This window comes from Mustela lutreola, chromosome 9 (assembly GCF_030435805.1).
Source record: "Mustela lutreola isolate mMusLut2 chromosome 9, mMusLut2.pri, whole genome shotgun sequence".
Lineage (NCBI taxonomy): Eukaryota > Metazoa > Chordata > Mammalia > Carnivora > Mustelidae > Mustela > Mustela lutreola.
In genome coordinates this window covers 78,997,364-79,010,712 of record NC_081298.1, presented here as the reverse complement: position 1 = coordinate 79,010,712, position 13,349 = coordinate 78,997,364, and the positions used below count along the sequence as shown (strand labels likewise).

The 13,349-nt window shown below is 35.4% G+C and overlaps 1 protein-coding gene across 4 annotated transcripts in view; it reads left to right on the top strand.

Annotated features, from left to right (window-relative positions):
- RTN4 (reticulon 4) overlaps positions 1 to 13,349 on the top strand; it is a 79,117-nt gene that overhangs the window by 60,240 nt on the left and 5,528 nt on the right. For all 4 annotated transcript variants that reach the window (XM_059187679.1, XM_059187680.1, XM_059187681.1 and 1 more), the window contains 2 exons: positions 3,065 to 3,272; positions 7,454 to 7,592. In XM_059187679.1, coding sequence (XP_059043662.1) covers positions 3,065 to 3,272; positions 7,454 to 7,592 — 347 coding nt within the window. The remainder of the gene's footprint in view (positions 1 to 3,064; positions 3,273 to 7,453; positions 7,593 to 13,349) is intronic.

Sequence of the window (13,349 nt, the reverse complement as noted above, 5' to 3'; positions counted from 1 at the left end):
AATAAAATCTCATTACTACAGATCCACTGATTGGGAATTTGAATGCAGGGCTAATTGTGTATCTTTGTAGTGACTGTATGTTCATTTCTGAAGGTGAAAGAAAAATTATTTATTTAACGCCCTGGTTACTGATGATAAAACTAAGGTCCAGAGAAGCTGGGAGCCTCATCCAGAGTTGTACAGTTGCAGAGACAGTACTAGCCTTGTGGGTCTCTTGAATCCCAGCCACTGGTAATTTCTTCTACCATAGCTATATAGAAATCATACACCAATTATAAATAATTCTTATCAAGTCATTAAAACTGTCCAGACAGTAACTCTTAGGTTAGTCATTTTTATGTTGTATATCTCAAGCCTGAAGTCATTTCTTTTATAATCAGGTCTGATTGAAGGATTTTTACTGATGGTAAAGAATAGTGAAGATAGCTGCATTTATTTTAACTTATTACCAATAGTGATTTTGAAGGTTAATAAATGTTTTGGAGCACTTTGAGAACCATACATTCTTATAAGGCAGCATTTCGTTCATGTAAAAATTTGAGGTGTATTTTACTTGCTGATTCTTCTAGGTTATCAGCTTTTTGTTCTGTTAGTGAAATCTTAGATAAGTTTGAAAATCCTTTTCCATGTGTCTTCTAAAGCAACATGATTATAATAGCAATATGATTTATTAACTTGCAGGTTAATCATGAGGTTGAAACTTTCTTTATATTTAATACCTTAATAAGAATGGTAATAGTGATTGTAATGGTGTTCATAATAACAACAATAAATAACAGCCTGGACATTTATTAGGAATTTGTTAAATGCTGTGTACTATATATTCACTATCTTATTAATGAAACATTTTGTTAATTCATTTTCTCTCTTAATCGTCACAATATCTCATTAGGATCATTCCTATTGTGTACACATTCTATAGATACAGAAGCTGAGGTACAGAGAGATTTGGTGACTTGCTTGAGGTCACATAGTTGGTAAGTTATGGAGCGAGTTGTTGAGTGTAGGTGATCCAACACCAGAATCTAAGTGCTTTGTTCGGGGCACAGGGGAGCCCACAGGGAAAAATTATGTTACTAAGAGCAGTCTTCATCATTGCCTCCCCCACGCTCCCAGGTACCCTGTTTAAGAAAACAAAACTACATTAATCATGAGAACCATTGCTAGCAGAGACTTATGAGGCCTACATGTTTACATTTTCTAGATCTACCCATTCTTGAGGACCCAGCTCAACTTCTGTCTTTTTCGCAGTCTTTAAAATGTCCTCCATTTTTTCCTTTTTCTCAATTGTAATGATGGTGCAGCAGTGATTTTATAATTTTTTTGTCATTGTTTTTATATATTTTACTGTCTTCCTAGAATTGTAGTGTTTTAGAGTTGGACAGGGTCTTAAAGAAAAGTCCACATCCCCATTTTCAGATTTTTAATTAATTCTACTAGGTTGAGTTCCATGAACAGTATCAGTTCAATAAATGTTTGCTGAATGTCACAAATCTATTAGCATCGCTTGCTGTCTCTTTATTCAGTATGACATTATTTATGATGTCATTTTTATAGCCATAGATACACTGCTTCAAGTTCTGGTTATTTCTCAGTTGTGCTACTATATTTGTATAATAGTAGAAACTAGTTGAATAGAACAAAACTAAGGTAGATGTTTTAGGCAGGGTTGGAACAAGCTTGAGGTGGGAGAAAATGTGAATAAAGAATTAAAATCAAAGGTTGAACACAAAGCTGTAAATCATACAATGTTAAATTAGTAGCATTTAAATCAAATCAGAGGATAACAGAGTGTTTCCTAAACATAATAAATGTTGATCCCCTGCTATGTTTCAGACACTGTGACTAGATTTAAAATGTCTTAATTAGCACTCATGATAAATACTAACAGGAATTGAGGGCTTCATAATGACATCTAACATTTTACATTTCACATACATAGTTTTCCCCCACAGAAGTACCCCTAATGGTAAAAGAAAATCACATACCTTAGAGAACCAAAGCAACCTTTGGAAATGTGTTTTTTGTTACCTTCTTTATCTTAAAAATTAACAGGTATTTAAGACTGTACTCAAGAATATGCCCATACTTATGTTACTATAAGACTATTAAACACCCCCCCCACCCCCTAGTTGTTCACAGTCCAGAGAGAGACAAATTATGTTTAGCCTGTGAATTCAGGAACCCTCTGGCACACTGCAGAAATCTTTGTGTGTTGTACATAACCCGACTTTAAGACCGCAGGCCTATGGTTATTTGATCCCCACTATGGCTCTGTGACCATAGGCCAAGAACAAATTTGCTAAGTTTGGATTTGTCTGACTCCTTACTATTAATAAACATTATATAACAGTGTAACACATTGAGTTTTTCTTTTTTTATTTGACATCTACATTTTTATGGCATTGTATTTATCTGCTCTCAAGAGAAGTAGCTTTTCAGGTATTCTAAAGCATGTTTTCCTTTGTCTTTGGTGTTGTAGGCAATTTTTGTTTTAATGATAATAGCCAGGTTAGGTTACAGTTTCATTATGTTTCTCCAAGAGATCTCTTAAAAGCAGAGTCATAGAACTCCTATGTGTAGCTTTTCATAGTTTTATTAACTTCTTTGAACTAGTGATTTTTCTGCAAATATATTTTTACATCATTGGTATCATTTTAGTAAGTGTGTTAAGATTTTTTTCCGTTATTTGTATTTATATTATGCAATGAACAAAGTTGAAAGCTCTCAAGATAATATTTTTAAAAACTTGTTTTGGATTAGAAGTCTGCTATACTGGGCTTGAGAAGATTGAATGATCTTGTATAGCAAGAGTGATTTGGACAGGAAGGAAACAGATTTGCATGAGGAAAATTAATGGTAAATAGATGGAGGTATGATTCTAATTTCTACTTCGAATGGGTTTAAAGTGCAGCTTACAAAGTTAATCTTTCTTAACAATTTAGGTTTTGGTTTTGCTTTTAGAGACCTTTTTGTTTTTGTAGGTGGAGCAAGTATAAATGTGCCAAATTCAAATGGATAAAATAATGTTCTAATTTCAGATTTCTTCTTCTTTAATTTTTAGTTGTTGACCTCCTCTACTGGAGAGACATTAAGAAGACTGGAGTAGTGTTTGGTGCCAGCTTATTCCTGCTGCTTTCACTGACAGTATTCAGCATTGTGAGCGTAACTGCCTACATTGTCTTGGCCCTGCTCTCTGTGACTATCAGCTTTAGGATATATAAGGGTGTGATCCAAGCTATCCAGAAATCAGATGAAGGCCACCCATTCAGGTGAGATGTCTGGAAAACAAGGCACACCTTGGCAACACTATAAACAGGATTAGTATTAAGACTTCATTCTGTAGAGTTACCGGCGTGCATTTTTTACTGCTTAAGGATAATTGTAGATTATTACTAAAAGGCCATACCAAAAGCATCTGCTTTTGAGATTTTTGAGTAAATGTCATTTCATGGGCTCTTGGGAAAATACTGGATTTGTGTGTCATTAGCCTAACTTTACTATGTGCCAGTAATATTTATTAGAACTAGGTATTTGATTATCTAATTTTACTTTAATGGGAACTATATCTTTTTAACATGGTTAGGATTGGTGAAAGTTCTGTTTTCTTTATTGCTTCCTTTTCGTGCTGATATTTGAAATACCTTTCTTACCACTGGCATGTGCATGTTTTTCTGTAATGTTATCTTGTCATGCCTATGTGTCCTCTTGCCCTTCCTTCTCTGCCTAGTTTTCTGTTCTTATTCCCTAAGGCATACTTTTGTATCCTCTTGTTATCCTTTGATGAGCCACTCCTTGTCTCCAAACTATCATCTTCTGCCCTGACTTATGAGTACATGCTCATATCATGTATCTGATTGGTAATGGGACATACCTTCGTTTGGGTCTTCTGCCCTAACTTCAGACTCAGCATGTATTTCCCCCCAGTTTCAAAAAATTGAAATACGATTCATGTATTACAAAATTCAGTGGTTTTTAGTATGTTCTCAGAATTGTATAATCATAACCATCTAACTCCAGATTTTCTCAAAATTTTTAAAAAAGAAATTTTCTACCCACTGGTACTTATTTCCCACACAGCCCCTGACAACCACTAACTTAACCATGTCTGTAAATGAACGTTTTTTTTTGTTTTTTGTTTTGTTTTGTTTTCTCAAACTTGTCAGTTTCTATCAGTAACACCACTACTGTCCCCATTTTCAGACTCCCAATTTTGATGTCTTTATTTCCATCTCGGGTAAAGAAGATAACTAAGTTGTATTGTTTTCTCCTGCTTCCTCAGTGAAGACCGCAAGCCCATAAAGCCAGGGACCAAATTCAGTCTGCTTCCTGCTTTTGTAAATAAAGTCTTATTAGAACACAGGCATACTCAGTCATTTAGCTGTTTTCATCATGTTGTAATAGCAGAGTTAGACAGTTGTGACAGAGACTATATATGGACTTCAAAGCCTAAAATATTTAACAAGTTTGTCTACTTGTTCACTTGGGGTTCTGGTTACCTTGGTTTACTTCAACTTTTATACGTGGTATCCGCTTTTCCTCAGATAATACTTTAATTATATTTTTAGGTATTTGGGCTTCCTGTTCACTACAAGATCAAGTCCAAATATCTTTATCTTGTCTTTCATTCATCCCTTCTAGGGTTTTATTTCCATTCATACTGCCTTTTAGCTTCTCAGATGAACTAATCTATTACACTTCTTATTTAGTTCTGATTTCAAGATGTAACTTTTTGAAGGTTTCCTTAACACTCGGTCCAGATGATCTGAGGGTTCATTTCCTATTGCAGTAAGTATGGCTTTGAGATATTCTCTAATTGTTCTAATTGTTTTGTATATAGACATCATTTTTTTCTCTTTTGGTAAGGCAGGTATCTATGTGGGCATGAATGAGTGTGTAATTACCAAGAACATTATCTAGTTGATATTAATGGGTAAATGTAAACTGATTTTCAGACTTTACAAGAAGAGATCTACTAAATTATTTTGCTTGTCTTGCTCTAGTGCTCTCTTCATATTAATGATGCTATATAGGTTTGGGGAAGAGACCGGCTTTTGTGAATGCTCTTATGTCTTTGGTCTTTTATGTACATACTTAATTTTCATAATAACTCAGCGAGACAGATGGTATTATTCCATTCCAAAAGAGGGAAACATACTTAAAGTTCAGTAACTTGAGATTGCAACTTCAAAATGGCAGAGCTGTAGCATGCCAAAAATAATAGAGGAATATGATTTTTAATTAGATAAATTGAAGTATTTAAAAATATTGTCAAGCCAAAACTTCTAAATTATCTACACCATAAATTTTAGACATCTTTTATTTTAAAGAGGATTTTAGGGAAAAGAAATCTAGTGATTTTCTTAATTCTTATTTCTTGAGAAGCACTTTATTCTTCATTCAGAGGCCTTTTTTTACAGTCCTGAATTCAGCTGACATGCCAGTTAAATCCTGTTGGACAGTTTTTCCAAGTACCACACTAATGGTGGTACCGTGCAGTCTGTGTGTAATACCTCCGGTCACTGGAAAAGAGTGATGGCAGTGCTGGCCTTGCATTAATAACACATACATGCCCATTGAATGAATGTAAATATCCCCAGGATTTCCTTGATGGAGAGTGCCAGCTTTGTGCCTGCTGGCCTCGCATCTTGTCTTCAGCAGGAATAAAAGCAGTGGTACAAAGAAACGGAATACCAACTTAAAGTTACTTCAGCTTCTGTTTGGTGTTTCCCAAAGCTGCACAAATAAACTATTGCTGATTTAAGGGTAGATGTGACTCTTTGATCATTTTTAACTTGATAATAACAACTTGATATGTGCTGGTTAATCAATAATAATCGTCTGAGTGCTGTGCCATCATAGGAAGGATATATTCCTGGTCTTTAACTAAAAGTTTACACTTTCACAGGAAAAATAAACAAGTATATACATGTCCATATTCCAGGGCTGGATATGGTCAGTGCTATAATAATACTACAAAAGAAAGCATTATTAGAATTGGATAAGAGGGTCTTAGGGAAGAAAGAGCCAAAGAGGCTTCATGTGTGGGTGGAATTTGAGATGGGCTAACTGAGTGGCTATGCTATTACTAGGTGTGAGAAGAGAGCATTGTGGATCAGGAAAACAGTATGATGAACAAAAGCAGTAAGATTAAAAAATGTTTGATGAATGGCGCATATTTGCCTGCCAGCATAGTGAGTGGTGAGAAAACAGGTTGGAAAGATTGAATAGGGCTCTGGTTGAAAAGTTGGAACCTTAGAATCACAGAATGTTTGAGCCGCAAGAGATTTAAGAAGGTCTGTTTCTCTAATTTTAGGGAGTGGGAACCATGAGCCCGAGAAGTCAAATGACTTTGCAAGGTTACACAGAGAGATAGTAGCAGGTCTTCTGACTCCTACCTGAGTTCAGTCTAAGTAGCACTATCTAGGATAGCTTAAGTAAAATGAATTTGGCATTGGCTGAAGGAGTGGATTAGGATGCAGACAGATTAGCGATTGGTTTGGAGACAGAACATTCCAGTTTTTAAATAATGTACACTTATACTAGAGAGACAGCACAGTGAGTAAAAACAAAGAGGCATATTTAGGGCATATTACAGAAGTCAGCTATGGGACAGGGACTTACGAGAGGACTGTTCTTTCCATTATGAGTAACCGAGTGTCCACCAACGTTGGGGAATGATGAAGAGGGACTGGGTTTTAAGGAGCTACGTCCAGCGATAGGAAAGAATGTTTAGTATTTCTGAGTTGGTTCTACTCCACCAAGATAAAATGGCTTCTTTGAACAATAACAATGAAGCAGTTCCTTGCATTCCTGTAAATAACTTCTTCATTACAGTTGTTTTCTTAAATAGGACGATTCCACCTCTCTTAGTATAGATTAAGGCATCTTCATGGACAGTAACTATTACGTTTTACTACCGTTAGCATCATACTTTTGGTAGCCATTTCACAATCTGGACCTTGACATATTGGGCAGTTTCCCCTGAAAAGTTAGGCTGAGAGAGTGTAGTATTTGGGGAATGGGATCTTTGTTAGGAAGATCTAATGAGACAGCATAAAGTCAGCTTGAAGAAAAAACCCAAACCCATAGTGGTAACTACCATTTGTTGAGTGCTTCTCTGCGTCTGCCTGTATTAAGCGTTGAACTCCCTGAATCCTCAGGACAGTAACTTTGCGAAGTTACACAGACAAGTGAAGTGACAGAGCTTAAGAGTCACGCCCAGATCAGTCTGACTTTGAAGGATTTTTTTCTGTGTTCATCAGCTGACCCTGTGCATGTCAGTGAAATATGCATGGGTTGGTGAATTTTTACATTGTACCTAATTAGGAAATAGTAGGTTTTTATAGTAAAATATTAATGACTTCTTTTACAGATACGTAATTGCTGAATGAGAGACATCCAGGGACAATCACTGTGACCAGTGACAGTTAAGATGTATTTTGTTTTCCAGGGCATATTTGGAATCTGAAGTCGCCATATCTGAGGAGTTGGTTCAGAAATACAGTAATTCTGCTCTTGGTCATGTGAACTGCACGATAAAGGAACTCAGACGCCTCTTTTTAGTTGATGATTTAGTTGATTCTCTGAAGGTAAGTTTATTTGCTTTTCATTTTTGATATACCCGGAATTTAATATCAAATAATGGAGTGAAAAATTTTACTTTTCTATAGGAAAGGAAGTGACAGAGATGTAGTGAAATCGAACTAATGTAAACTTAGAAGTCAGAAATCAGAATCCCATCAAATATTTAAAATGGAGGAAAGTACTATTCCTTTCTAAAGGAAAATAAGTTATAAATTCATACTTTTGGAGATCACAAAGATTAGAAGTGAGAAGACTATATACTTATCACGATGAGCATTGAGTAATATATAGAATTGTTGAAACTGTATTGTACACCTGAAACTAATGTAATACTGTATGCTAACTATACTGGAATTAAAATTAAAAACTAAATTTTTTAAAAGTGCAACAAAAAAGAAAAAGTGAGAAAATTAAAGGGAATTTTCACTGTAGGAATAAAGATTACCTAATAGAGTTGATACCAGATGTAATTTAATTTGTTTGCCCTTTTAGAGTCTGGCAGTAAATTTCTTGGCTTATGTTTGATTTATATACTCACATAAGCTATTTCATATCTTAGACTCTTTCTTGGAATGTTTGTTCTGGAAAAACTTTAATACTTGGAAACACCTCAACTAATATTCAGTTGGTAATTATTGGAAGTCTTTCTTCAGTTTTTGAATCTTGCTATAGCAGCTGTTAGGGTCTCACCTTGCCAGGAAATTTACCCAAAGCTCACTGACTCAAAGCAAATACTAAACCAACTTCTAACATGAGCTCCAAGCACTGGGACTTTAGTTCTTGACATAAAACATTTGTGTTTTTTGTGTTATAACCTGTGACTCTGCGTAAGACAGACTTATTTCCAGTCTACACCTGGGTAGAAATGTACCATGGTAATATTTAGTTTTTCTTTCACGAGAGCTAGGTGCTAGTTTGCAATTTATCATGCAAAAGAGGGATATCCTAGCAATATGATGATTGGGCCTTTAGACTCCGTGAAGCAATTTCTGAACTGGTCAGAATACATTTAAATATTCAGTGCTTTTAACAAGCATTTTAGCCTTAATAAACCAATAAATGGATATTATTTTCAGCTGTATCCTTCTCTCAGCTTACAACCCAGACTCTCAGTTACTTATAAATAACATTGATGGAAAATAATTTAGGGGGTTCCTGTGTAGCTCAGTCAGTTAAGCATCTGCCTTGGGCTCAGGTTATGATCCCAGGGTCCTGGGATTGAGCCCCTCATCAGGCTCCCTGCTTAGTGGGGAGCCTGCTTCTTCCTCTCCCTCTGCCTGCCCTCATGCTTGCATGCACACACTGTCTCTCTCAAATACGTAAAATCTTGAAAAGGTTTTAGTTTCCTTTTATTACTTATCTTTTTTGTATAGAGTGCTTGCATTTAGTGATATCCTGTAGTAGTGCTTTGAAATTATCTGATGTCAGTGTGTAAATAAATGATCAAAGCTATATTATTTGGGATGTTTTGGTTTGTTAGTTTCAAAGGGAACAAATGAGAATACTTTGGAGTAAATGAAATAGAACCTTGTACATATGGGTGCTAGACGAACCTGGTCCCTATTCACTGAAGTGATATTTGCTATATTATAGCTTGACAGCTGGGATAGACCATGTGTGAAAAATCATCAAGAAGGTGCTAGTACAGTTTAAGACGAAAAGTTTGTGGGTGGGAATTGGTTGAGAAGACACAGTAAATAGCGATAGAGCTTCAAACAACAAAGGGCCATCTCTGAATTTAGCAGTAAAAATTGCTGGGTTGGGGAAGACCTCAAACAAAATCATCATGAAGCTTGATAAAGGGAGAGAGTCATTATTTTTATAGACTTAATAAAAATTGCAACAGATACAAGGCAGAAGTCATACTACATGTTTGCACAGTGTAATGAAGGCTCAGTATGTCTGTAATACTCTTCTTGAGAGAAGAGGTGTTCTTGAAGAAATCTGTTTAAAAATAAAACAAATTGATCTGGAAATGATTTGTTCCAGTTTTTCCAGCTTTTAGTTTAGTTTAGTTTCCAGTTTTAGTATCTATATGTCTTTCAAAAGAAAACTTTGTTCTTTTAGATTTTATCATCCTCTATATACAGTCCTCTGTGTACATAGTTATGTGTGGAAATACTTGGCAAAGGCTAGAGCAGCGTGAAAATGTTAGAGAAGGCATGATTAAATACTAAATAAATACCCTTTAAATCTGTTTTGCACAGATACTTGAAAAAAAGGAGGAAATTTTATGGATAAAATACTTTTCCCTAAGATGAATTACATTTTGCTCTTAAATCTCAATTTTTAATTTCTTTTGAAAATTACCTTAGATGCTCAGGGATTTTTTTTAAAGCAGATGTTATTAATGATGAAAGTAGCAGAAGTGAGAAAAACAGAATTTGATAAATTTTTGCCTTGAGTGGCTTTTATATATGTGACTTTTGAGTAACAGATGTGGTACACGAGGCAGATTTACTTCCTGAAGCACTCTTATTTTTTTGAAATTTTCTTATTTTTGGGGAAATGTTCTTTTTTCTTAATATTGAGGAAAAAAGGCTTGTATTAGAATTGTATTTTACTACTTTGTCTCCTTATGGATTAGCAGTACTTTTGAAAAGAAAACTTACTTGAATGCTTAAGTAGTGTTTTTGGCAAACCCAAGGCTCCAGGCATGTAACAGGTTCTTCAGCATATTAACACACAGAAGGAACTTGGTATTTAAGTCTCAAAATATGTTGAAGCAAAAAAATAAGGCAGGCTATGTCTTTTCCTCCCTGTGTAGTGGTGATGGTATGAAGCCCTTGGTAATTCAGTTGCACATTCGGATAATATATACAAAGAGTCTTCCTTGATAAGGAAGGTTCTGTTGCTTGGGGACTTTAGTTAGACCTTTTCTTGTTTTGTTTCTTGTCCTGGGTACCTAGGGTACCTCCAATGTCAATAAACTTTTTCTTTTTACCTTTGGACCCCCCTTTAAAATTTAAAATTCAAATAAAAAATTGACCCCTTTAATTAAAATTAAATCTTAATGTCATTGTGTGTGGGTAGTATAGATTCCATATGTTTCCAATGAATAAGGGTATTACAGAAACACAGGGTACTTGGGTAAAATGTCTCATTGAAAAAAGCTAACAAAAACCCTAACACTCTTTTGACTCTTTATAAAAATGACTTAGTATTACCTTTCTATAGAAAGCATTTACCACTCTTATTCATCCACAGTTTTTGTATATTCAGTGTTTTGTTGTGTGTGTGTGTGTGTGTGTGTGTGTTTAAGAAAATTATTTCCTTCTAACTCTATTACTTTTTGCCTCTTAGCCACCGCAGCCAGTAGAGTGGTAGATTATCTTTCCTTAAGGAAAACAATTTTTTTTTCAGTTCATTCTTTTTTTTTCTTCACTTTTTCAATGTAAAGAACAAATTTATTTGCCCTAATATCAGAATGATTTATTTCCATGTATTTAGAGACTCAATCTGTTGAAAGTTTGCTACCTGCTGTTTCCAGTTTCCAGATGAATTTCTTAAATAACACTGAGTTTTTAAAAACTTACAGGAACCAGCTTCTAGCTGGAATTACTTTGATTTTATATGATGCATCATTAGGAAAATGAATACCACCCTAAATTCAAAGAAAATGCAGTGAAGTCTCATGAGTTTTTAAGTGTAGAAAATACACATGATATCCAGCTCTGTGGTATATTTAAAATAATAGCATTTAAACAGAAATTTGAAAGCGGTTTCTCTATAACTTGCAATCTTCATAAATTTGAACTCTCACATTTATATAAGCTATGTTTCTAGATTCTGGGTCACAGTTACCATTCCTTCTATTTGAAAACTTCTTGCTCAGAAAGTGAAAATTTTAGAGTCACTATTCTTAGCGTGTGAAACTTTCTTGCTCATTACTTATTTTTTTGACAGTGGCTTTTAAAAAAATCACATAATTAAATGTGATTTTAAAAAATAAATATATAACCAAACTCCAAGGTTCCTGAGGCATCAGGCCTGCTGAAAAAGATCTGTTGTGCTATAGTGGTTATCACTGTATCTGGCCTAAGTCTCCTTTAGTGGTTGACTTGGATGAATAAGACATATTTTGCAGATTTCTCCTTTTAAATTCTTGTGTAAGAGTTCCATTTGTTTTGCTCCTTTGCAGTTAACTACAAGCTTCTAAGCCCTGGAAAAGATTTCACGTGTCCACAGATGGAGCAATGATACATTTCCCAAAGGATTGATTTTAGTGAAATGTTATGGGCAAAATCACTAACAAAGTATTTCTAATTCCATTTAGTAGAATTTATTTCAGACACTACTGTGAATTTCACGTCAGCCAAATGTTTTAGCCAATCCTCAGGATTTGTTTTAAAGGTTCTCTTAAAGTGGTTTGTTCCACTGAGTGCCAGACCTCAGGTGTGGGCAGGAGAATGAAGGAAAGGAAAGGAAAGGAAAGGAGGAATGTCCTCTAGTAAAATTAAGTTGCAAAAGCCATGTATATAGCCTTTTCTTGGAGAGTCTGGTATACTTTATTAGCCTCTGAGAGGTCAGAAAGAGGCAGGATAACTTTAACCCAGTGTTATCGGTTAACCTTGTTATAAGTAATACCCATGAGTACCAGAAAACTAACCCTTAGTTAATGTTTAATTGTTTCTGTGATTGATCTTCTGTGTAGGGGATCTTTGATAGGCTTTATTTTAAAAGTGTGTTGGCTGTCTCTGTCTTAGCTGCACACTAGAACCACCTGATAACTCTGCGGGGGGAAAGAGAAGGAAGTTGGGGGGGGTCCCTTCTCCTAAAATTGTGATTTAATTTTTCTGGGGATACTGCCAGAAGAGTGACTATTCTTAAAAGTTGTGGCATTAAGCTATAAAGCCCAGGCTATAGTTTTTTCCCCCAACTCCTACTCCCACCTCCCACTCACCACCACTTCCACTGGAAAAGAAAGGCCTATGACAGTCCCTGCAGGGCTCAGCTTTGGAGCTGCTTGAATAAGGCTCCAAGTTTGATTAGAGGGAGTCTGCCTTTTGAAACCTCAGATCTCAAGAAAAAAAATATAGTAATTTTATTTATCAGATAACAAGACCAGGTGTTTTAGATAGAGGTTCTTATTTCTCTGTAATACAGCTTTGGGTGATAAAGCCTGGATTCTGTATGACTGTAGTTCTGTGACTTTCAGGGAAAATACATGTTACAGTTATATGAAAATTGCTAGTGAGGGATGCCTGGGTAGCTCGGTTAGTTAAGCACCTGCCTTGGGTTCAGGTCATGATCTTAGGGTCCTGAGATCAAGTTCCACATCAGGCTCCCTGCTCAGTGGGAAGCCTGTTTTCTCCCTCTCCCTCTGCTGCTCCCCCGCTTGTGTTTGTGTGCTTGCTCACTCTCTCAAATAAGTAAATAAATAAATAAAATCTTTAAAGAAGAAAATAAAGTTAAAAAAAATTGCTAGTAATAGTTGCCTGCACATTTGGCAATTCTAATGCTCCAGAATACAATCTTAAATCTGAAAGTGAGCCATAAAAAGGTCTGAACTCCAGAAATAGCTGACCCAGAAGAACATTAAAATCTAGCCCCTAGGCTCTTGTGTGGTTATTAGCATACAATTTTGACAGTTTTGGCGCTTTTCAGCTTGCAGAAAAATTAGAAGAGAAATGGGCTAGGGAAAATGTAGGCAATCAAAGCAATACTAATGAATAAGGCTGAAGATTTCAAAAAAAAGCAAAGATTTTTCAGTTTAAAAATGCAGGAAAAGTTTGAAAATGTCAGAATTGCCAGAGTAATTT